The 25,862-nt window shown below is 36.0% G+C and overlaps 1 protein-coding gene across 2 annotated transcripts; it reads left to right on the top strand.

Moving 5' to 3' along the window:
- Nucleotides 1-21,537: 21,537 nt before the first annotated feature.
- On the top strand, nucleotides 21,538-24,853 carry LOC113331530 (clp protease adapter protein ClpF, chloroplastic-like). 2 transcript variants are annotated; one of them, XM_026578240.1, is made up of 9 exons: nucleotides 21,538-21,645; nucleotides 21,953-22,427; nucleotides 22,718-22,777; nucleotides 23,022-23,116; nucleotides 23,346-23,518; nucleotides 23,669-23,781; nucleotides 24,117-24,162; nucleotides 24,265-24,305; nucleotides 24,392-24,853. In XM_026578240.1, the coding sequence occupies exons 2-9, from the start codon at nucleotides 22,068-22,070 to the stop codon at nucleotides 24,548-24,550; spliced, it is 1,047 nt and encodes a 348-aa protein (XP_026434025.1). In that variant the 5' UTR covers nucleotides 21,538-21,645; nucleotides 21,953-22,067; the 3' UTR covers nucleotides 24,551-24,853. The 2 variants fall into 2 exon arrangements, with proteins under 2 accessions (XP_026434025.1, XP_026434026.1); XM_026578241.1 differs by having other exon boundaries at nucleotides 24,112-24,162.
- The last annotated feature ends 1,009 nt before the right edge of the window (nucleotides 24,854-25,862 follow it).

The following is a 25,862-nucleotide window of genomic DNA, read 5'->3' as shown; positions in this document are numbered from 1 at the left end:
CACGCAAACGTAATTCTAAACTACTCCTTATCTCTGATTTTTTGAAATGGCCAATATGCCCTTATATAATCGGGAGCTTACACCATAATCGGTAGGTTAGAGGTGAATCGGTTGGTTAAATTGAAACTGTACCTACCGATTATAGTGTAGATACTTCGCTAATAATCCCTTTTGTAATCGGTAGGTTATCCAACATATATGACTACCGATTATAAGTTGCCCCAAAATGAGTTTTTTTCTAAAATCCTTCATGTATTGAATTTTGAAACCTGGTATAATCGTAAGGGAATACAACTTAACAACCTACCGATTCTAAGGAGCCACAGATCGAACCCTTGCCATATTCCATAGGTTTTGAGTTTACACAGCCAACCATAACCACTTGGTTCGTATTTTGGATGCAGCGTTAATCGGGAGTTAAATATATTATACAACCTACCGATTATAACTTGCCCCAAAATGAGTTTTTTTCTAAAATCCTTCATGTATTGAATTTTGAAACCTGCTATAATCGGAAGCGAATACAACTTAACAACCTACCGATTATAAGGAGCCACAGATCGAACCCTTGCCATATTCCATAGGTTTTGAGTGCACACAACCATCCATAACCACTTGGTTCGTGTTTTGGATGCATCGTTAATCGGGAGTTAAATATATTACACAACCTACCGATTATAAGTTGCCCCAAAATGAGTTTTTTTCTAAAATCCTTCATGTATTGAATTTTGAAACCTGGTATAATTGTAAGGGAATACAACTTAACAACCTATCGATTATAAGGAGCCATAGATCGAACCCTTGCCATATTCCATAGGTTTTGAGTGTACATAGCCAGCCATAACCACTTGGTTCGTGTTTTGGGTGCAACGTTAATCGGGAGTTAAATATATTACACAACCTACCGATTATAAGTTGCCCCAAATTCAAATTTTGAAAGCTACCATAATCGGTAGATATGCTAAATACAATACCTACCGATTATTGGTTTCTCCGCATTCAACTTTCGTCAAATTAGCCGTTGGAGTTTTTGGGAAAAACAAAAAGAGCCGTTGGACCCTAAACCTATATAAAGAAACTCATATCTATCATCCCAATTGCACCAAACTCTTTCCTCTCTTCAGTTTTATTTTTCATAACAAAAAACATGGATATTGCTTTTACCGAAGAAGAAGATTGTGCTATTTATAGAGCGTGGGTTGTGGTAAGTGCTCATGATCGTGTTCACAAGCTCCAAAAATCGGAATCCGAAGAGCAGATATGGAACCGTATCTTAATGGTATTTGAGGCCTTTGATGGTAATCGAATTCGAAGATCATCCAATGACATTAAGATGAGAAAGAATGCGCTAGATAAGGATATTGACAAACTTGAAGATGAGGAACGGTTTGTTAGGAACGCTTTTCCTTGGTGGACGTATGAGAAACGAGTAAGTATCTCTGTAACTCCAACTCACAATAACAAAAGTTAGTACTAACTTGTTACTCATTCGTAATTTCAGAGAATTTTTGCGGATCTCCGGTATGTGGACCTCTACGGGAAACGATTTGAACATGAAGGATGCTACAAAATCAAGAGGGACAATTTCTATGGTCACTGGAAGTTATGATATGTTTTAATACTTTTATGGTCAATTAGGAGTATGGATTTAGGTGCTTTTGACGAAATTGTAAGGTTAAGGTCGTTTGAACTTTATGTAATGGATGTAATCAGAGTATTATTAATATAAAAACTAGCCGATTATGATAAATCGGTGGATTATTTTGTTAAACAACCTACCGATTGTAATATTCAGTTATGTTATGAGTCAACTTTCTTTCTGATTATGGTGTTGTTTGAAAAATCGAGAGGGTAATAAAAACTAAACCTACCGATTATGTTATTCGGAAGTCAAGGTGCATATTTACATTCCGATTGTGGTGTTGTTTGGTTCCAGGAAACAAAGTTTTTTTACATATAATAATCGATAGGGTAACAAAAACTAAACCTACCGATTATTACTATTCGGAAGTCAAGGTGCACATATACCTCCCGATTATGGTGTTGTTTGGTTCCAGGAAACAAATTTTTTTTACACTGAAAAATCGGAAGGCAAAGTATATTAAAAAATCCGATTCTGACAAAATATTTTGAAAAATCCCCAGAATCGGTAGGTTAATAATATATAAAGCTTCCGATTTTGACCAAAAAATGCAAAATCCCCAGAATCGGTAGGTTAATATATAAACTTAGCTTCTGATTGTGTTCCAAAATTCAACAGTTTCATGTCTCTTCATGTGATTCTCTTGCGAGTCATCGTTAAATGCATAAACATAGCAACATAATCATTCATAATCCATACAAGGAACCATTCACAATCCATAAACATAACGTAACAACTAAAAATCCGACACATTGTTTGAAAACGACATAATCCGACACATTGTTTGAAAACGACACAATCCGACATAAAAAAAGTTATCCATAAAGTGAAAGAAAAACATCGAGAGTTTACAACATCGAGAGTTTACTATTTCTTTCCTTTGACTTTGCGACGAGTTGGAACAACATTATCATAGGTTTCATCAACTTGAGTGCTCGATGACGCCCGAGTTCTTTTTTTCACAATCTTTTTAGGTTGCTTGGATTTTTCCCCAAACTGAGATGCATAATCTTCATTGTCAGTGTTATCAATCAACTCTTGGTGCTTTCTTATCTTATCAAGTGGCACAGGTGATGGAATTTTGAATAGTGGTAAATAAGGTTGTCGTTCACTCGGACTTGTTGAAATTGATTCTAGGCTTGAATATAAAAATACTAAAAATAAGAAATTATATACAAAATATGTCACGGGATGAAGAATTCACTGGGACTCAGGATTTCACTGCTTTCATATTCAAGTGGTTCAAAAATTATCCTAGACATTTATCGCTCAAACAAAAGAAATATCAACTCTAATATTTTTCCAAGGATAGATTTCGTAAAACATCAATTGTAAATTACAAGCATAGTGTATCTAAAGCACCTAAGACTAAGCATACACTATCTAACAAGATGACAATTGATTAATAGAAATCATAAATCATTTAAAATCAGTGCAAAAAGTAAATAAAAGAATTAATCAAATTACCACATTGATGAAATCCAGCTTCCTCCGTCATCCCAATATTGGGTTTAGCTCATTAGGTTGGAAACACGCTCGAAATATAATTTCATTGCTCAAAGTGTTTACAAATAATGAAAATGGGAGAAAATTATTAACGCAATGATTTTATTTTCTCTCCCCAACTCTCCCCCTCAAATGTTCTCTCTAGCTCTCAATTTATACACACAAATACACATTACTCAAATATATTCTTCCATAATTCCAAAATCTTCTTCTTTTTAATTAAAAATATCTTCAGGAATTTTCCTTCTCTTTATTCTCCATATTTCTTTACTAAACTCATATCTTCTTTAATTCGCAGAATAAAATCCAACATAAAATCTTCCAAGGATATCTCTCTTGTTTAATACAAGATAACTTCCTTTTTCTTCAAATTGTTTCTGTTTATAAGGCAACAAGATATTCTTATCTTAAAGATAATAAATCCTTTACCGGTGGAACCAAATTTCCCGCAAATATTCTTTTTGAATATTGAAGATGAAGGGTGCCTCTTATCCTTCTGTTGGGGTGCCGATAGTAATTTGGGTGCTGAGAACAAATTTGGGCTGCACATAACCGCGGGTTCCCCTTAGCCAAATCCGAGGTCCGCTTAGCAAATGTCCTCCGGGGGTTCCTTTAGCAGTTTTTGGAGCCGATTCTTCCAAAAACGTTTATTTTCCAAAAATACCTACAAACACACAAAACACCAAAATAAATACAAAATCGAGTACCAACATAGAGAAAATTGAGGACAATTTAGACACAAAAATGTGTCTATCAAATACCCCCAAACTTATTATTTGCTAGTCCTCGAGCAAATTTATTCTAGTAAATAAATTCTACACTTAGCATGTGCAGCAAGCCGTTAAACCGCTAGGTGGCCCTAGCGGCGGAGTGTTGTCTCTGGGGGGTTTACCAGAGGTGTACCCACAAAACCTTTACTCCAGACCCTAGCTATCTACGCAGAACCTTGTAAGGCACTAAAGAATCTCCTTGGTTGGCATACTTATTGACTACAGGACGAAGTACCCTGATGCGAAATTCCAATTAATGTACACGATTTTGCATTCAAGCATACTAAAATTCATATAAAGTGACAGAGCTCTACTCAGATAGTTTCTGGACATCATAAACTAGAGTCAACCAATCACATGGATAGATTAAGAAGATGGATGTAGAGAAAAACGTAGATGATGTTGACTAAGGTGTACCTATCCTAATGGACTGAGATACTGGTCTGGACTAATATCAACACACTGGAAAATACAAGGGAACCAGTGGTCGATAATCCTAACTCTAGGTCAACTCACGGGCAAATACAAGGGTACCAGTGGTCGACTTTATTGTATTTATTCTGGTTGGTCTGGTGGTCTGGTCTGGTCTGATTTTTTTTTTTTTTTTTGTATCTCAGTCACTCTATTTCACCCCAGTAATGGTAAAAACAAAAAAAGAAGTGATCAGGATGCTTTCGATGTTTCCATCACGAGGATATGGTGAAACTACCATGTTTTCTTTTCTAACACATGAGCTCTTTGCTTTTATGAATAGACTCTTCTAGATGTTTCCATCTAATCAGATTGGTTCCTCAACTCCTACAACCAAAATGTTCCCATCCACTTAGATTGGTTAGTGCAATCCTTAATAGGCATACATTTCTAGGCTCTGGAGTTTATTTATTGCAACTAAAAAGTTTCTCCCATACCCCCAAACTTAAATCTAACATTGTCCTCAATGTTCTTAAGATAAAATTAAAAGTATATGAACAAGGAGAAACTGTTACCATTTGAAGCAAAAGAGTTAAAGGAAAGATATTACCGTGTTGCATGAGATTGGGTTACCTCCCAAGAAGTGCTAAGTTTAAAGTCTTCAGCCGGACATCGGAAGGAATTAGTTACCTCATAAAATCATATAGAAGTAGACGGAATAACTGTGGGTCTTCTGGATCAAAAAGTGCTAACCACAAGAAGAGGAAACTGCAACAGACCAAGAAGATACCAAACATACCCTTGTTTAAGACAACTATATCTAGTTCAGGTTCAGGCTCTATAAAAGGGTCTAGATAAAATATTTTCATGGATTGCATTTCCTCATAGCTAAGATCCGATTCAGGTATTAGAGTCTGGAAAAACTGAACTAAGAACTTAGAAGCACATAACAACAACTTGAGTAATTGGGGATCCTCTAAGTCAATCAGATTTGACTTACAAAGTTGACCATAATAATTGTCATTCTTAAGAAAATGTGTCGACCCTAATATCCTAAAGTAATTAGGTTTAGTCTCAAAACTTAATAATAGACACATCTGAAACTTATACGTTCCCACAATTGGTTGAAAAATTTTTGGTGGGAAAACAAAGTCAATCTTGGTATCATAGCCTGGGTAACCACATCAACCAGATGATGGGTTTCTAACAACTGAACTTCTTCCTGGACGTTATTAGGTTCGGGAGAACTAGTATGACGGTAATCTGGCATAATGGTTGAGGCACAAATATCAAGTCCCAAGTGAGGGACCTTTCTAAGAGTTAAAGCACATGGATAATGATAATCACCCCCAAACTTAGAGTTTTCAGTGTCTCTAGAAAGACTAGTCACAACTTCCCTAATTTCAAGGTCATTAGATTCCTGAAAATGGTCAATTGATTTTTCTAAGTCTGGTTCATCCTCACTCATCTCTACGAGTTCATTTTCTTTGTCTAAGACTAATGTTTCTAAATCGCTATACTCTAAAACAATATTCTCAAAAGAAACTCGTTCCTCTAAACCATTATTAGCATCGTAATCAAAAGGAAATACTACATCGTCTAAAACGGGGGTATCTCTAGTCAAATCCTCGTCCTTCTGAATAGGTGAATAATTATTAAAATTATTTGGATTTGAACTAGAAATAATATTATCATTAAAGAGCTCATTGGGAGTAACAGATTCCTCATCACTATGCCTATATATTTCAGATTCTTCATCAATTATATCCTCATCACAGTCCTCATTATAATAACATGAAAAAGGTCGAACCTCATCAAAACAAGTAGTGTTATCAATTCTAACCTCGTCATATTGATTATGTGAATAAAAACTTTCATTATTTACAAGGGTGGTATTGGGAACACTATATTGGAATTTAAGACTATCTTGAGCAAATCTTTCCATAATCCTATTTGTACTTTCAGTAAATTGCTTGAGGGAATCCTCTAGAGACATCTTAGTTGTTTGCTCTACGAACTCTTATGGAAGCGAAATATTATAAGTCCCTTCCATAAATAACTTATGTGTTGACTCATTAAAACTCTTGAGAGACTCTTCTAAAGAAATAAGAGGATTATTTTGCTCGTATGACCTGTGCGCATGTGGATAGTAATTGGGCTCACCATGGTATGACCCGTAACCTTCAAAAGTTTCGCGTTCCCAATCACTATTCACACTATGGTCATAAAAAGGATAATGTCCAAGCTGCTCAGTCAGATAATCATTGTATTGGCTATACCAGTTTGACATCCTAACTGCAAAGGAATTCTAAACAAGCACAAAGAAGGCTGACTCGACCACAACAAGCCTATTTTATCTAGCAAACAAAAAGCATGATGGCTCCACTTAGATTGTTTCTAGACCAGCTTCTAATCCTTTGAAAGGGAATTCGTTACAATTTAAGCAAACCCCTCTGGAATCAATCCGAGTCAAAGTAAGTTGAATAGAAGCGAGGGAAGCTTCCTGGAGCTTTGATACCCAAGGCCTCACCGCATTACAAGGCGGCGCAGTCACGCATTCAACTCATGGAAACCATCATGAACTTCGAAGTATGCTTAAAAGAGTAACCAATATTTTTCGAATGACTTTCCTATTAAGATCGTTAACCTATCGGTCTCGTTCTAGTCAGTATTTTAAGCTTAGGTTCGCGTAGGTTACGTGTTCCTAAGGCAGGCAAGAAGGAAACAGTGATGAAATCCGAGTCCTTATCTTGATTTGGCCAGGCCTTGCCCTTTACTAGAAAATTAAATACGATTTCAGGTCCTCAACATATATGCATACAAAATCATCCAGTAAACCCGCTGACAGGAGATTCGCGGGTGTTTAGAATTCTTACCTCCCGTTCCAGACGGGGGATGAACCGTTGAAGTCGACTCGGGCCACGACTCCTATGTCATGTACGAACCCGAGGGGCCGAGGCGATATCGTAATCGATGTCCTTCGCTGTGCAGTTTATATTTGAAACTACACTTCCGTAGGGTTTAAAAAAATTAATGTCCAATGTCCAAAAATAAAGTCCAAAAAGAAAAAAAAAAAGGTCCAAAAATAAAAATATTACAAAAATATAACCCTAAATACAGTTTCTAAAAAAAATAAATTAAAATAATATACAAAATCTTCTTCTTCACTCCTTTTGGATTCCTCTTTTCTTTCCTTCTTTGGCTTCGCTTTTGTTTTCAGCACTTTCTCCCTTTTTCTTTAGCTCAGCTCCAAATCTGAAAACAAATAAGAAATACCAAAAGGCGTAAAAAAGAACAAAAATAATAAAAATAAAACCTAAAAACAAATCTATACACAAGTCCGCGTCGGCGGCGCCAAAAATTGATGGAATTTTGAATAGTAGTAAATAAGGTTGTCGTTCACTCGGACTTGTTGAAATTGATTCTAGGCTTAAATATAAAAATACTAAAAATAAGAAGTTATATACAAAATATGTCACGGGATGAAGAATTCAATGGGACTCAGGATTTCACTGCTTTCATATTCAAGTGGTTCAAAAATTAATCCTAGAAATTTATCGCTCAAACAAAAGAAATATTAACTCTAATATTTTGTCAAGGATAGATTTCGTAAAACATCAATTGTAAATTACAAGCATAGTGTATCTAAAGCACCTAAGACTAAGCATACACTATCTAACAAGATGACAATTGATTAATAGAAATCATAAATCATTTAAAATCGGTGCCAAAAATAAATAAAAGAATTAATCAAATTACCGCATTGATGAAATCCAGCTTCCTCCGTCATCCAATGTTGGGTTTAGCTCATTAGGTTGGAAACACGCTCGAAATATAATTTCATTGCTCAAAGTGTTTACAAATAATGAAAATGGGAGAAAATTATTAACGCAATAATTTTATTTTCTCTTCCCAACTCTCCCCCTCAAATGTGCTCTCTAGCTCTCTATTTATACACACAAATACATATTACTCAAATATATTCTTCCATAACTCCAAAATCTTCTTCTTTTTAATTAAAAATATCTTCAGGAATTTTTCCTTCTCTTTATTCTCCATATTTCTTTACTAAACTCATATCTTCTTTAATTCGCAGAATAAAATCCAACATAAAATCTACCAAGGATATCTCTCTTGTTTAATACAAGATAACTTCCTTTTTCTTCAAATTCTTCCTGTTTATAAGGCAACAAGATATTCTTATCTTAAATATAATAAATCCTTTACCGGTGGAACCAAATTTCCCGCAAATATTCTTTTTGAATGTTGAAGATGAAGGGTGCCTCTTATCCTTCTGTTGGGGTGCCGATAGTAATTTGGGTGCTGAGAACAAATTTGGGCTGCACATAACCGCGGGTTACCTTTAGCCAAATCCGAGGTCCGCTTAGCAAATGTCCTCCGGGGGTGCCTTTAGCAGTTTTTGGAGCCGATTCTTCCAAAAACGTTTATTTTCCAAAAATACCTACAAACACACAAAACACCAAAATAAGTACAAAATCGAGTACCAACATAGAGAAAATTGAGGACAATTTAGACACAAAAATGTGTCTATCAACAGGCTCTCCGGCTTTTATGCAATTAGTGCACCATTTGGACAAACTCTTGAACCTGCCCTTCTGTTTTAAAACATAGCATACCATCAAACGGTTATTACTCTATTTTGACCCATAATATTAAACTAATCTAAGAAAAAAATACGTACCAATATTTCATAACCCACAGGTTTGTCTTTGAGGATACTCTTGTACGAAGTTTGCTTTGGTTTAAGATCACGGATTACACGAATGTGAGAAACACTCAGATACTATTCCATATAGTTTGGAGTATTTTCAAAACCTTTGTTGGCTGACCTTCCTAGGTTGATCAAGTAATGCGCCCTTCTATCCCAATGCAATTTACATGATGGTTTATTCTTGTGAACGACCGTGATAGAATCCTTATCAGACGTGCACTCCTTCAGAACCAAAGAGAAATTTCCATGGATTTCCTCTGTAGTTGCAGGAAATCCTACAACACACCCCTCATAAGAATTCATTAATAATCAGCACATTTTAAGGCTAACCATCACAATTTTATTGATTAGTTCTCTTAAAACTCTTACAAGAAAAGATAAAGGAATCAAGAATAATCACTGCTCTAGATTTTCTCTCTCCTATTTACTTGCTTCTCATCCAAAAAAAATCTCTCTCTTCCTTACAGCTGATCGGCTCTTTATATAGAGTTTTTCATAGTGGATGACAGCTAATCCATCCTTTATTTTCGGATTTGTCTTACGGCACTTTCGCGAGCTTACAAATATTAATCTCGCACACTTCCTAATTTTCGCAAGTCAATCATATTTTTCTCATGATTTGGTTGATGTCGTTTATGAAATTGCTTTGCGACATTGTTGTGTTATGTTGTTAATAATTTCGCTGAAGTGTTGCAGCTACGAGGTTTTGATCCTACATCTTGCCTCTTCTCATGTCGTCTCTGCGAAGAAGAGAATGATATGAGAAGTGCCGCAGTTATCCGTTTCTTCGTATCCTGCATTTATTACACGTATCTTTTGTTCCATTTGTTTCTTGACACGTCTTCTGTAACCACTGCTTCTCAACCGTTCACGTCTTTTCACCTTAATTGTGTTTATCTTCTCGAAAAAATTTCCTCTATATGTACTCTTTCTTACTCTCATTTTCTCTCTTTTTATTCTCTCGTTATCTTCTCTGCAACTTCATCATTTTCTCCGTAAATTCCTCCATTGCAACTTTTTCTTCTTTCTTCTTCTTTCAATCTTTTTAATTTGTTCTTCATCTCCATATTGTTCCCTCTGTAGATCTTCACTGTTCATAACTTTCTTCCTTTTTAATTTTTACGAATTAATCTTCTGCTGGTGTTTTCCATGGATTCATCGAGGTTAATTTTCTTTTTTCTTTCTTATGGGTTTTGCTGAAATTGATCTTGCTTACTGCCTTATTTGATGTTGTTTATGTGATTCCAATATTGTTGTTATTTCAGCAAAAACGCCTCTAACACCAAATTTACGGTTCAGAACCCTAATATTCCCAAATTGCAGCATAAGGTCGTTGTAAACAAAAGAAAGTTTGCGGATCGTAAGGTAGTAAGAAACATTATTCTTCTAATAACAATATTGTTGCCTCTGTTTTTTATCTGGATTGTGATTCGCAGGATGATAAGGATGCCAACAAACCTCTCAAGAAATCTCGCCACTTCAAAACCGTTGAAACCTCTGTTCCATTTCACTTACTTATCCCTTCAAAATCTCCTGCGATATCTTCGCAAGTTAAACCATTATCTCCAATTCGCGAAAAGGTTGCCTCAGATTTCATCCCTTCAACTGACCTTTCAATGATTGAAACCCCCCTTATTAATCCTTCTGTGAATGAAACTTCTTCTCCTCCTATTGATAATGTTTCCCAACCTTCTATCATTGCCAGTTATCTATCTGAGCCTCTTCCTTTTTCGAAAGAAACTGTGGAAGGAATAGATATTGCTTTTAAAGTTCTGTCTGAGGTCCTGGATGATGATAAGAAGTCTCCCATTGATCCTGTCAAGTCTGGTGTTTGCGAAATTCTGAGTAAGTATTTTGGCTCTGACAGAGCTGCTTCGCAAACAACTTTGGAAAAAGAGGTTGAAACCTTGAATAAGAATCTCCAAATGATGACTTTAGAGTGTAATGCTCTTCGTCTCAAAAATCAAAAGCTCCAGAATGTTTCGCTGGATCGCGACAATCTTCGAAAGAAGAATGATGAACTGAGAGGTATGATTTCCTTATTTGTGTCTTCAATTTGTCTTTCTAATGATTTTATCCTTTCCATATTTAATTTTCCTTGAAATCCCTTTTTTGCATGTTAAGCTTTAAACCAGAAACGAATAATGGAGAGATATCAATTTGAATCTGCTGTTGAAGAAGCCCGTGTAGATAAAAAGATTTTGACGGATCAATATAACCAATTAGATAACCTCTATTCTTTCTCTGTTGATCATATAAATTATCTTACCAATGAAAATACCCAATTAGTTCAGAGGAAAAATTTATTAAGTAATGAAATATCTCGCCTCTCTTATTCTTTAACTAAAGATAATCTAGGGATGGAAACTTTATCAGATGAGAATAAAACTCTATCTCAAGAGAAGTGAACTTGTTTAAACAAGGTGGCGATATCTTCGCAACGACTTAGCATCCTTCAGAAAATATGTGATGACCAAGAACAATCTCTTCGCTCTTTGAGAAATGAACTTAAAGAAGTAACAGAGTCATCTATTGCTGAAAGAGATACACTCATTCAAGGTAGAATAGCTTTACGTGTAAAGGCGAACCAACTTAAAAAATAATATTCCAAATTAGAAGAATCTTATTCTTCACTTGCGAAGAAAAATGCCTTTCTTATTTCTTAAGAGAAAATCTTCAGTCTCGACTTAAAGGTTTAGTTGGAGATAAATTTAATGATGCGATGGACCGTTGGGAGAATAGTTGTCTGACCTTGATTCAACACCTTATTTCGCAAAAGGAAGGTAGTCATAATAGTTTGACTGCCTTAACTATCTTTTCTTTGTCATATCTTTTTGAGTTCTTCATCTTACTGAAATTTTGTATTCTACTTTTCGCAGAGTCTGAGAAAAATCTTAATTCCTCCTTTCTGTTTTGGAGGCTAAATATGCCAAAATTCGCAAAGAAAATGTACTACTTGTCTCTGTCCTTTCTGGTTCTCGCGACTGAGCATAAAGAAGACTTGAGTATCTTGCTTACTTTAAGGATATTCAAGATAGGAACCATCAGAGAGCACTTTTTCGTAAAGTTCATCTCCGGGCTGAAGTTCTTGTGAATTATATTTTATTTTCCAAATCTCTTCCTCCTACACCAATCGAACCTTTGGAAGTAGATGATGATGAAATTCCTCGTCCTGCTGACAGTGATTATGATTATGAAAGTGGTGGAGAGAATAGTCTTTTTGAAGATGAAGAAGAGATCCCTTCTAAGGAAGCAACTGCTGGTGCTAATCAAGATGGAAGCGAAAAAGAAATCCCTTCTAAAGAAGTAATTGCTGGCGATAATCAAGATGGCGGCGAAAAAGAAGTCCCTCTCAAAGAAATTATTGTTGGTGAAGATCAGAATCGAAATGAAGAAAAGGCTGGCGATAATGAGAACATTGGCGAAGAGCGTCCATTGTCTCCTTCTATTGGAATTAATATTGAAGCATGAGCTTCTTATCTAGTTCTATCTTCTTGAACTGTTTCATCTTTATTATTTCTTGCGAATAATATTCTTCAACCAACTTTGGAATTAATTTTCTCTTTTAGTATTTGGCTGGCGAGAAAGATAATGCCTCTTGTTTACTGATTCCCATACTTGCCTCTCATTATATTTCTTGCGAGAAATGATATGTTATGAATACTTATAAATATTTTGTTTTGTCATGTGGTCTTATTTTTCCTTCCTAATTAAAGGTATTATTATGTCACCTCTTGTCATTGCGAAAAAATCGCAGAACGTCCTTACATTTTCATGCAAAAACCCATTGATCTTGCCTTAACTTTTTCTTTTGTATTATTGCCTCTTCAAGATTGTTGCGACAATATGACAGGCCTAAATATTCTTGCGAAAATAAAGCCCCATGACATTGCCTTCGTGCGACGAAATCGCAGGACGTCTTCGCACTTTCATGCGAAAATCCATTGATCTCGTCTTATCTTTCTCTTTAGTATTATTGCCTCTTCAGGATTGTCGCACAAATATGACAAGCCTTAATACCCTTGCGAGTAAAAATCCTCATGACATTTGCGTCTTAAGACACTTATCAGCTCCCTAATGGAGGGTGCCGCCCTTATCTCCCTCCTGGTTGCCCCTTCAAGGAGGCGTACCTCTACCATACAAGGTTGGCTCCTCCTATCCGGTCTTAACAACAACCAGTTGTTTTCGCAGCCTCTTATCCCTTTGACCTATAGGGTTTATGGTTACGAGACTGCACCCTAAGTGGGGTTTTCTTCGGGCCAAGTGCAGTATAAGCCAAGACTTGTCAAGAATGGAAAGGTACGCTCCAGACGCCCCTAACACTCTTGACTCAACCGTGTACCTCGACGCCTTGGTCAGATTCTGCATTCCTTGGGAGAATCCTTATTACCTTAGTCGCCAAACTTAAGTCATATGCTTAAGCTGAGAATCCAAGGTGCTTCTCCCGGATGAGCTTTATTGACCCCAAATCTCCATGACTCAGGTTCCGGTGGCGGTGTAGCCTTTCCCTGAGCCATGCAACAGGTACCCCCTTATATGATGTACTTTAGGTCTTACATTTGCCTCTTGCGAAATTTTATTCACGAACTAGGGTGTACGCCATAAAGGTTTGCGCATTTCTCTTTTGTCATTGTTCTATGATTATCTCTGCGAAAGTTTCGCACATCATGATCTTGTTTTGATATGAATAATCCCGCAACTATTCTTTCATTGAATGTTTATTCGCAATCGTTTTGTTGCGTCATATATAACTTCTTAAAGCTTCTTATGGATAATATCTCTTTAAGTACAATCTGTTCCATGGTCTGTCAAGTCTATGACCAACATCTCTACCTTCTGGATCCATTAATTTATAAGCTCATGTCCCAACTATCTCCTTAATGATGTAAGGTCCATCCCATTTTTTCGCTAACTTTCCACCATTTTCTCGCTGATATATTGGTGTCTCTCGCAGAACTAAATCTCCTGGTTGAAATTCGCGTACTTTGACACGTTTATTATATTCTCGGGCTAATCTTCGCTGATAATTCTCCATATGCTGTAAATCTCTTTCTCTTTTTTCTTCTAACTCATCAAGTTTGCTTAATATCAAACCCGCACTAATATTTTTCTCCCAAGCTTCTCTCTTTGTTGTCGGAATAACAACTTCTGTTGGTAACACCGCTTCAACTCCGTATGTTAAACAAAAATTTGATATTACAGTAGCTTCTCTCCTAGTTGTGTTATAAGCCCATACTGCATTATGTACTTGTTCGCACCATGCTCTATGATGTCCTTCTAATTTTTTATTTAATATATCTGCAATTGTTTTGTTTGTTGCTTCTGCCTGGCCAACGCGAAGAAAGTACAACAGGTTAGTAAACTATATAATCAGAAGTTAATCTAAATACACCGTTCCCGAATATCCATATTCGATTGGTTGAGTAAAACACTAGCTTCCGATTACGAACAACCGGAAACCCCAGTTCATTAAACCCTACCGAATACAAATAATCGGAAACAAAAGAATTTTTTGATGTTCGAATATGCTTATATACACCAAATAATCGAAAACTAAATTTCAACACAACCTTCCGAATAGGAATAATCGAAAGTAATAAAAAGTACAACCTTCCGAATAAATCTCAATCAGAAGTCTCACAAAACTAATGTCTACCGAATATGCATCACTTTGTGTCCAGAAACTACTAATATGGTTCAGCCTAAACAATCGGAAGCAAATTACACAACATATCAACCGCTTAATACGTCTCTAATACTTGTTCTTCCCTAGTATCTTCGGAAGTCAAAAACACAATTACATTCCGATTATGATCGATTTAGGCGTCAGTAATGAAAAATGTTCAATAATCGGTAGAAAACCTAAATATTTAGCACCCGAATATGACGAATGTTCTTGTGAAATGAAGAAATCGACAACAATCGGGAGTTTAAAACAATTACTGACCTACCGAATATGGGTAGAAACCGAAAACCCTAAAAAAAATCATGGATTCGACGAATTGAAGCAATATAAAGCAAATTAATGGTAGAATCTTACCTAATAGGCGCCATTTCAAATTGCTGGAGAGTTTGGATTTGATTATCGCCTACATCAGGGGCCGCATCTTCTTCGCGTTCTTCGGGTTCGTGAGTTAAAACCTCTTTATTACGGGCATGCAATCCAATGTTTGGATCCTTACCGTGACAAACGTTTTTGGTTTTAGCTTTCTGGGGTTCCTTTTCTTTCATCTTTATAGAGAATAATCGACAATGATTCGATTCGACGATTAACGATGTATAGCGAGGAGAGGAGGAGAGTTTTCCTCTCTGCAATCTGAAGGAAAGAGGAGTTGAAGTTGAAGTTGAAAAGAAATGAAATGAATTCAGGTTGACTTTGGTTTTATCTATCAAACGGTTAATAATCGGAAGGCATTACCACATCATAAGCTACCGATTGTTGAGTAGCCCAAAATCGTTAGGGTTTGTTACTTATATACCTACTGATTATAGGAAGCCCCAAATCGAACCACTGCCAAATTCCATAGGTTTCGAGGGTACAGAGCCGACCATAACCATTTGGTTGGTGTTTTGGATGTAGTCATAATCGGAAGGTATATGGATTACATAAACTTCCGATTATAGGTTGCCCCAAAATAAGTTTTCTTCTAAAATCCTTCATTTAATGAATTTGAAATCTACCATAATCGGGAGGTATTGTTACTCGTAGCTTTTCGATCATGGGAAACCCCAAATCGTTATCTTAGACAGGTTTTAATTCGTCCGATTATATAGGAGCCCCAAATTTCACCATTGCAAAAATCTAAAGATTTCTAACTTCTATACTTTAACAATCGGTAGTCTCTTGAGGATCTTGTTACTCCCGATTGTTATAGAAGCCAGATACGAGTATGGCACATAAACGAACTTAGTCGGTAGTGTAATCTAGTTAATAACCTTTCGATTAGGTATTTAAAATCGGGTACAGTATAGCTTCCGATTATGTAAGGGCATTAACGTATTCTCCGCATTTTTGGACATCCCTTAACGTAGTGTATAGGTTGTGAATAAAAAAGTCGCCCCTAATTCCTTTTGGGTCGCCCCTAAAAATGCTAGGATAAAAAAACCTGGCTAAATTGGGGCCTATGCCACTTAATTGGGGCCTAATACTAGATGACAAAATAGGGTCATTGGGAGAAAATTCATAGAAACCCCTTATCCAATATTTATATTAATGCCCAATATACCCTTATTAAATTAGTGCTAATTCGGATTATAAAATAATGTTTAATCAAGTTAATCCTGAAATTAACTTTCATTAATCGATAATCAAAACTTGTAAAAAAAATTAGTTTTTACCCGATTCAGAATCGGTTTATGTTAGTGCATTTGTAAACCGATTTTGGGTTGAGTTTTATGCTTAGGAAAACGTAAACCCAGAATCGGAGTTTTATCAATACCCACATAAACCGATTCCAAAAATCGGAAATTTTTAATGCACATGTAAACTGATTATGCCTTACTTTCAGAAACAAAATATTCATTACATAGTTTAGGAAATTAGCCCACTACATATATATAGGACTCAGTATGGGAATTCTAGAATTTGACACATCAAATGCTCATAAATGAACCTCCGAGCACGTCGGTACAACGTCGTATATTCTTTGTGGTGAATGAACTTTCTTTCCCCATTACGAATTCTCCATAGCCCGTTGAAACGTTCCAGCTGAAATTCAATGAATTCTTATATGTTAGTATATGAACTAGTGTAGTTGACATAGGTATAAAAATGATCGCATTACTCACTTTTTCCCTAGAGGAGCTCGTGGATGATAGTGGTACACCATATTTCTAACTATTACATACTCTCGCATTGCCCCTTTAATGTATTGGAATCGAAATGCCAAGTCTCTCCATTTGCGGTTGTTGGGATTCGCGATACGCCCGTAAAAGAACTCTTTTACTCTCTTCCAAAACATTGAATATATTTCATTCGGACGTTCACGGAACGTATTAGCAAAGGATTTAACGAGACACAAATCTTCAAACGATTCTCATTCCATTTTCTAGGCTAAGTGTGTGATATGGGAGTGGCTGAAAGAGGTTGTACTTATATAGATAAGGACTCAACAATTATTTTTTTCAAATTCAAATCAAACAATCGGATTTTATGTATGTCCACATAAACCGATTGTGTCCTTACAAAGTCATATAAATTGTGCCTCTCAACAATCGGGCTGTTCTAAAAGTTACAAAACTTTTCTTCTTAGCAATCGGGCTACATATTGGTTGATGAAAACCGATTCTTGGCTTCAAAAGTTACATGACTTTTTTTTAACACAATCGGGTTTTATAAAGGTAAATGTAAACCGATTCTGAACCTCTGGGAAATTGTCAGAATCGGATTACATATAGTTATATGTAAACCGATTCTGACAGAAAAATGCTAGAATCCTCTTTTTTTTTTCCACACACATTAATTCATTCATAAACTAAAAACCAGATTAAGTCATTCATAGACTAGGAGTGTAACCAAACATAATTCGACAATAAGTTTAAGACAAGACATAAGTTTTGACTCCATAATTATCCATACTTAAAGACATAAACATGAATATAACCATTCATTCATGAACAACCCCACCACGACCACGTCCACCGCCACCGCCACGACCACGACCACGTCCACCGCGTCCTCGTTTCCTAGGTTGGGCGCTGCTCGATGCACCTTCAAACATATTTTTGGTAGGGGCTCTCTTTCTCTTCTTCTTTGGCTCATCCTCCCCCTCCTCCTCCTCCTCATCCTCCTCATCATCATCCTCTTCCTGCTCCCCAAAATTTGCACCAGCTTCTACATCTTCTCTTATCTCTTTATCACCTTCCTCGTCACCTTCTTCTTCATCACTTTCACTCTCATCACTTTCTTCTTCAACACCTTTCTTGCCACGGGCATCTTCATCACTTTCACTCTCATCACTTTCTTCTTCAACACCTTTCTTGCCACTCGCATCTTCATCACTTTCACTCTCATCACTTTCTTCTTCACCACCTTCCTTGCCACGTTCTTGTTCAGTAGGTGTATCAGAATCAGATTCTTCATGTCTTTTTGCTCCGCTCGAGGTGGTGGGTCATTGATGCTGATCCCTTTGGATTTACTCCCTGTGCCCCTTCGGTGGGAAGCATTCAAATTTTGACCTTCTTTTCGACAAGGTCCCAAAGGCTTAGGATTAGCATGGTCATGTTTCTTCTTATATTTCTTTTCGGCTTGATTTTTTTGCCTGTAGAATACGGATTTAAGCAACAAAAAACAATGGAATAAAATGCATTTTTAAAGTCAGGGAATATAATCGGTTTACTCGATATACATATGAAATCCGATTCCAAACATATAAAATTAACAATCGGATTTTTGCAAGAGCTAATGTGAACCGATTCATGAAATCGGTTTACTCGATATACATATAAAGTCCGTTTCTAAAATTAACAATCGATTTTTGTTATGACATATGTAATCCGATTCCAACAAAATAAGATCCAGGAAGATTGGCTACAACAATCGGGTTATTTATACACTAACGTTCCCCGATTCTTTTTCATATGCAGAACAATCGGAGTATAAGTTTATGAACATAATCCGTTTCTAATAAGAATCGGGTTACTTCGTGACTAACGTAATCCGATTCTGTAAACAATGAAATTTTTGGATTTCAAAATTCTCGATTTCTAACCTAAAGTATGTTACTAAAACCTAGTTTAGAGGATTGAGTTGATAGAAAAGTACCTGATTCGACCCATTTCTTCCTCCTGTGCGATACGAGAGGCTTCAGATTGTTCTTGCACTTCTCTCGTTCTATTTCGAATCGCTTCAAAAACCTGGGATCGTCGTCACTAGAATGACTCCTGTTAGTAGCATACTTAGTTCTTGGTTTCGACATTTTATGGAAGAAAGAAAACGATTAATCGTTTTTGAATCGTCGATCATCGACGATTTTTGATTTCATAAAAATGGAAAAAGAGGGAGTGGAGGAGATGAATCGATTTTTATGTTAGAAATAAAACTGATTTTTGTTAGTTAGGTTTATTAAGGATTGATGGGGATAATTTAATAATATTAATATTTTTTTAGGGTAATTTTGGTAGTTTACATAAATATTAGACACCCCTTATCATTGTGAATTGGATAGATGAAGTAATCTATAGGCCCCAATTAAGTGGCATAGGCCCCAATTTAGCCAGGTAAAAAAAAGCGAAATATCTCTACTAAATCGTTAAGTTACATAGATAATTGTTCCATCAAAAACACTTAATATAAACCATTAGAGCGAATTATACACACGCTTTGGGATATTTTTTTGTTAGTGCACTTAATCATTAACGTAAGTATGATGTGACTGGATAATTTTGATGTACATACAAAAAGAAAAAATCATGAAGCGCATAGATTTCCGGTTAAGAAAGCTATTTGTTGTGAGAAAAAAAACTGTTGACTCCACAGTGTATTTATTTATTATTATTATTATTTTTTACTTTGACCTAGTTTCTATGAAAATGAAGCGTGTTAATAGTACCCTATCTTATCTCGTCAAGATATTTCCGCACTTATTTGTTGGTCTAAAAATCTTTAACAATTGCATAAACTTAAACTAAGTAAAAAAAAGAAGGTTATTATTGGGGCGTCACACTTCAATAGAGCGGCTTCACTTGGATTTTTAGTGTCCAAAAAAGTGGTTATGGGATATCGTAACATATATACAAAATGTCTAGATTGTCCTTGAACTAAAATAAAAACTTAAAAACCGTAGAAGAAATCACGACCAGGTTTGGATTAATTCCAATCGTAAAAGTGGTTATGAAGAAATCACAGCCAGGTTTGGATTAATTCCAACCGTAGAATTTTATTTGCATGTAGTTTTACGTTCAGGTTTGGATAGTTCCAACCGTAGAAGCTCATTTTACGTCCAGGTTGGAATGAACTACATCCAGGTTTGGATAGTTCCAACCGTAGAATCTCATTTTACGTCCAGGTTCCTTTTCATTCCAACCGTAAAATCTGAATTTACGTCCAGTTTCCTTTTAATTCCAACCGTAGAAGTGATTTTACGTCCAGGTTTGGATTATTTCTAACCGTAGAAGTTTATTTTACGGCCAGTGTGATTGACTAATTTTTTTTTCTTCTCTCTAGTTTTTCTTCCCTCAAAAATTTTGTCCCAGTATACAACAAATTCATTAATTTAATTATTATCTAATTAAATTAAATTAAAATTAACTAAATAAGGGTTGTTTAGTCATTACAAAATTATTTGAGATAAGAGATTTTTGATATTATTTGAGATAAGGGATTTTTGATATTACTTATGAGTGACCTATTTTTGTCCTATTAGGTGACGGCTCTTTAATGGAATGTGTCGTCCCAATAACAGCGTTAAGAAAAAAACAAAAAAAAATTCATAAATTTGAATATAACAAAGTTTATAAACCATCTTGAACCGCCCATTTCATACTAATTCAACACAAAACCATAACCTTACGCCTTGTTTGTTTGAATATGACGCGGAATCCGAATCTCACTCCATATTTCACTCAATACAAGTCAAATGCCATACCATTTGTCTTTTCAAAATTTTATTGTGGGATTTGGGATCTGACTTGGTTTATACATTTGACTTGAAGGCATTTGAGACGGGTACAATTTCATATTTGAGTTGTTGGGCGCATTCATATACGGAAATGATTAACATCCCGCAGGTCCCGACAGTGGGATTGTGAGAAAGAGGGGTGGGTCCCATCCTTAACCCACTCCTACAAATCTGCCGGATCGGAGGAGATCTGATTTTATCTCTTGCGGGATGGACCATGAGATTCAACCCGCGATCGGTGTATCGTTCCCGCATTTATATATGTATTCGATTGGATTCAACGGTTTTCCATTATAAGTCATACATAGTAAGTCAAATTCAGATATAGTGAGTACGAATCAAATGTTAAGACTAGTAACCTGAGTTTGAAAAACAAAGAACCTCAACATCATCACCATTTCGCACAGCGTGATGTGTCTCAAGTGCCTAACACCATGCTATTTGATCAATATCCCAAACATATGACTATTGATGAATGTTAACATCCTTGACTCACTTTTCAGGGGATATGTGTTCATTTATCTCATAACCTTACTTCTGCTTCGTTTCGATTATCCCCAATATTTAGTCATTCAAGAGGTAATGTCGTTACATTCTAATATAACTTGCATTGATGTTGTGAAGCGGGGTCTGAATCTGACTTGATGTCGACTCGATCTGAATCGAAAGTCAGATTGTTTGGTTTTTCATTTTTCTGTAGTCTGACTGGAGTATTTGAGTCAGCTACGATTCAAAAGTTGAGATACAAGCGAGTCATCTGAGTCAGTAACTCAACACCAGTACTTCACATGGCGTGGTTTTTTCCTCACGTGCTTAACAGCATGCCACTTGATCAAATATCCAAAACATTTGGCTGTTGAGAAATGTTTAACATCCTTCACTCGCTTCTGTGTTCGTTTCTCTCGTAACCGTAGTGGCCTACTTCTGTTTCATTCTGATTATCTCCAGAATCTAGTCACTAAATAGGTAATTTCGTTTACATTTTAATGTCATCTGCACTGATATACTGCAATTTCTTTGAATTAGCTGATTTTTATCCTTCCAAATCTGGTCGAGTAATGATTTCCTGCCATTTCTTTGGTTGAATAACCTGTTTTTGCCACAACATTTAACTTGTTTGATCTTCTATGGAAAACCTTGAGTTTTACTAGTTGAATTGCAGTTTAGTGATTTGATTCAGCTCAATTTAGGGTTACAAATGGGTTTACATTTGACTAGCTACAAAAATTTCTTATTCTTATTCATAATCTTCTATTTTCTTGTGTTTTTGTAGGAAATGCTACTATAATATAATATACTAACTCAGAAGGATTCTAAGGAGAGATTTTGAATGGTTTCATGATTTTGATGGTAGACTAAATCCCAGTATACAATTTAGTAAAGAAAGTATGTCGACTGTAAGAATGGTTAATGGAATGTCAGAGAGCATTTTAATGGTGTCGAGAAACAGTGGAATATATCAATCCAATAGTTTATGTAGAAGTAGAAGCGATTCTAACTTAATGAACAACACCCAGCTTTACGCCGGGTTAGGAAGACAATGTATTTGGCCTAAGGATATATCGAGATTGTTCTTGACAAGTCAACCAAAAAGACCAAGGCAAAGGAGTTTAAAAGCTGAAGCTGGATGGTTTGGTCGGGAATCTCGGGATGGAAAAAAGATGGGTGCGATTTCAGAGAGAAGCGAGACTGCTAATGAGGACATTTTGATTTTCTTTTTTCAGTTGGATTTGGCGACTCGAGCACAGGTAGGCAGACTACATTTTTCGCAAAATAGTTTAGTCAATAGCATAGAAGTCCTGTGTCCTTCTAGTTTGCCAGCAAACAATTTCTAAAAGAACATAGAAAGACTAGTTTGTATGTTCAGGCTTTCCCCTAGGGCTAGGACCTTTTGGGTTAATATGAATTTGATTGCTGAATTCCTTGGTCTGAAACATTCATGAGTTTCCGAGAAGACGCTATGAGCAATTGCAAAGTTTGACAGTTTATGTTTTTTTTTGTATCTAATTGTTGTTCGTTGGGATGTTTTTAATGGCAGTGTGCATTGAATATGGAGCAGTACGAAGTTGCACAGCAATTTAGAAACAAGCTAGCCGAGGTAGTTCTGCTTACTCGATATATTATGTCAATCAACAGTGGGATTGGTGGCAGTTTTTTGTTTCTCCCAGACTTATCTGGTCGTTGATGATTGGGAAATGAATCATCAAATTTCTTCAGTCAAAGAGTTTGTGCATATTGATCCCTTACGAAGTTAATTTGTTGCACTCCTAGTAACGCCATCCTGTGTTCAGAAAACCATCAAAGTCATCAACTTACCAATTTGTTTACCTTCTTCGTGGAAGGTTGAATCAGAGGTCATCCAGCAGCGAGAAGCTAAAAGTGGATCAACCTCGAAGGGTGAAGCTCAAGATAAGGCCATAAGTATTTTACGTCTACGGTGAGACATTCATTAATGTTCTTCTTTGTTTGTTTACTTGTAATCTTCAATAACATACTTTATGCGTATTTATTGCTTGGAAGACACTTGGTGGACGTGTTATTTCCATTGTGTTCAGCTGTATATATTCTTCAACTTATGATCTGTTCTAGAACTGGAATCTCTAAGTTTAACTTGCTGATAGTAAAAAAAGGAATCTCTAAGTTCACCGCTGCATCTTTTCTTTCAGTTCAAACCTGCAAAAAGCAATTGAGAATGAGAACTATGTTTTAGCAGCTGAAATTCGAGATCAGATTTCCAATTTGGAGACGGAGTCTCTGGCTGCATCAGCGAAAGCTTTGGCTTTTGAGAATGTGCAATATGCTTTTCGACTAGGACAGAAAGTTAGACATAAATTGTTTGGTATGTGTGTTGTTCCTCAACTTTTCAATTCATATGCAGGGTAATTAGATGGGTGGATGAGGATTGTGAAAGTGTCATATCAGAAACAGAAAGTTCGGAAAGAAATGAAATTGCATTTTTCCTGGTAGTTATCTCTTAAATTTGTTTCAGGCTATCGAGCTATCATCTGTGGGATGGATCCTGTTTGTTGTGAATCTAGTTCTTGGATGGAGACTGCTAATGTTGCAAAATTGGTTCAAGGGTCTAATCAGCCGTTCTATCAGGTATGTTCAGTTTTTCTGGCATGGAATCAGTTTCTTAATAAAAAGAAAATAAAATAATTCTTTTTGGCGTTGTAATCATGAGATAACAGATACTGTGCATCTCATGCCTTACTAAGTTCAGATATATCAGATCTGGTTGAAATCTATAGCACTGTAATCTTATTTAGTGTATTGGTTATGGAAGGCCATTTTTTGTGCAAGCTAAGTTACTGGTTGAAATCTATAGCTCTGTAATCTTATTTAGTGTATTGGTTATGGAAGGACATTTTTTGTGCAAGCTAAGTTACAGGAAGTACTTGCGCCGTTGCGCGTTAATGTAATTTTTTTTAGTGCAGGTCTTGGTTGATGTACGGGCAGACCCAGATCTACTCGTCGCTTATGGTAAATGGTGGAAACTTTTCTCGCATATTCGATCTTTGGTTGTTCTTTTAATGTATTTAACATGTGGTTGTAATGTTTTTTTTACTCCCCTATGTTCTGCAGTTCCCGAGGAAAATTTGTTGGCCCCTGATAAACCAGACATGGTTAGTATTGGGTGAGCGAGTCATTGGAAACGCCTTAATATTCTTCAAATCTAATGACTGGTGATTTCTACTTTTGACATTTGCAGGGTAGATTTGACCACCCCTATATTTCCTTCTTATTTTACGGAGTTGATACAGCAGGAGACTTCATCCCCATAAAGCAGCTGCGTGAAAAGTACAACAGGCCACGCCATGAAGTGCCTATAGATTCAGAGGATGAGGAAGGTGACAAAGACGATACCTGATTTTTCGTTGGAGCGGCATTTGGTCAGAGTGGTTCAAATGCTGATTCTCCTGCGGTGCAGTTAATGGAACTGTTTCCATCAGACAATCCAATTTGGACATTATTAGAGAACTGATGCATTATCTCTTTTTTTGTATATAATCTTTATGAACCCAGATATGTTATATATTCAGAGATGAGACGATTCCCTCTCATTGGCCTTCTTGATCTTGTTTTTTTTTTGTTTTTACTGTTAAATAGTTACACAACTTTGGAATCGACAACAGTGGGACAGTGTAATCTGAAAGTCTGCCTGATTATCTGAGATTGAAGTGTACACAAATAAAAACGGCACCTAGCTGATTTTCCTTTTGAAACATTGTACCATTTTTATGTTTAATGTTCCAGCTGTGGTACTGGTAGCTGCCATCGCCATAACTAACAAAGCACTTTTAGCACGATAAGTTCTAGCAGATCCTGTTCATTCACCCAAATAGCTAACTGAATATAACGATCTACATTACAATTTAGTTCAGAAACAACTCTTGAGAAGAAGGATTTGAAGAGCAGGGAAGGAGGAGAAGCTAGGTTATAATTTCATTGATGAACTCAGGAGACTACAATGATTGGTTATTACATGACCAATCCACAACTTAATGTCGGAAGGTTCCCAGCACATCTACTACCAAAACAGAAATCTAAGAAAACAACACTAAGATAAGAACGATTTTTTGGGGATTATGGTTTTTTTGGGGGACCATAGTTTTATTTTGGGTAAAGACATTAGAAGTAATTCTAGGTCATTCCATATCTAGTTATTTATTTAATACCTAATATACCTTCTTAATTAATTTAGGTTATGATTAGTGAAATGATTTAGTTAAAAACAATTAGTGAGATTAAATTACAAGATGAGTTTATTATTAGTTGAGTAGAATTATTGTGAGAGTAGAGTTAGAGAAGATGAAGGAGAAAAACATGGAAAATAAAAAAAAATTCCAATTCACCCCCTTTGAGTATTCAAGTGATGAAAACTCATCTGATTCTTCATCCCCATGCTCTCCTAGAATATTTGTTAATCTTCAAAATGATCCGGATATGGCTTATTTCTTAGATGGTGATTGTATTCTTCCCCAAAATGAAACTCAAGATGAAAATGACGGATTTTATCAACCACAACCGGAGGAAGAGTATTTGGGTGAACATGTATGCTCCAAACTTAGATAATGTATGTTGAATTGGTAAAAACTTCCTCAAAAATGTAAATTTTTGAACTGGATTTTGCACAGTTCGGTTACATTATATGAAGAACATGTAACCGAACTGTTATGAAG

This window comes from Papaver somniferum, unplaced genomic scaffold, assembly GCF_003573695.1.
Source record: "Papaver somniferum cultivar HN1 unplaced genomic scaffold, ASM357369v1 unplaced-scaffold_125, whole genome shotgun sequence".
NCBI classification, from domain to species: domain Eukaryota; kingdom Viridiplantae; phylum Streptophyta; class Magnoliopsida; order Ranunculales; family Papaveraceae; genus Papaver; species Papaver somniferum.
This window is presented reverse-complemented; position numbering and strand designations above follow the sequence as displayed.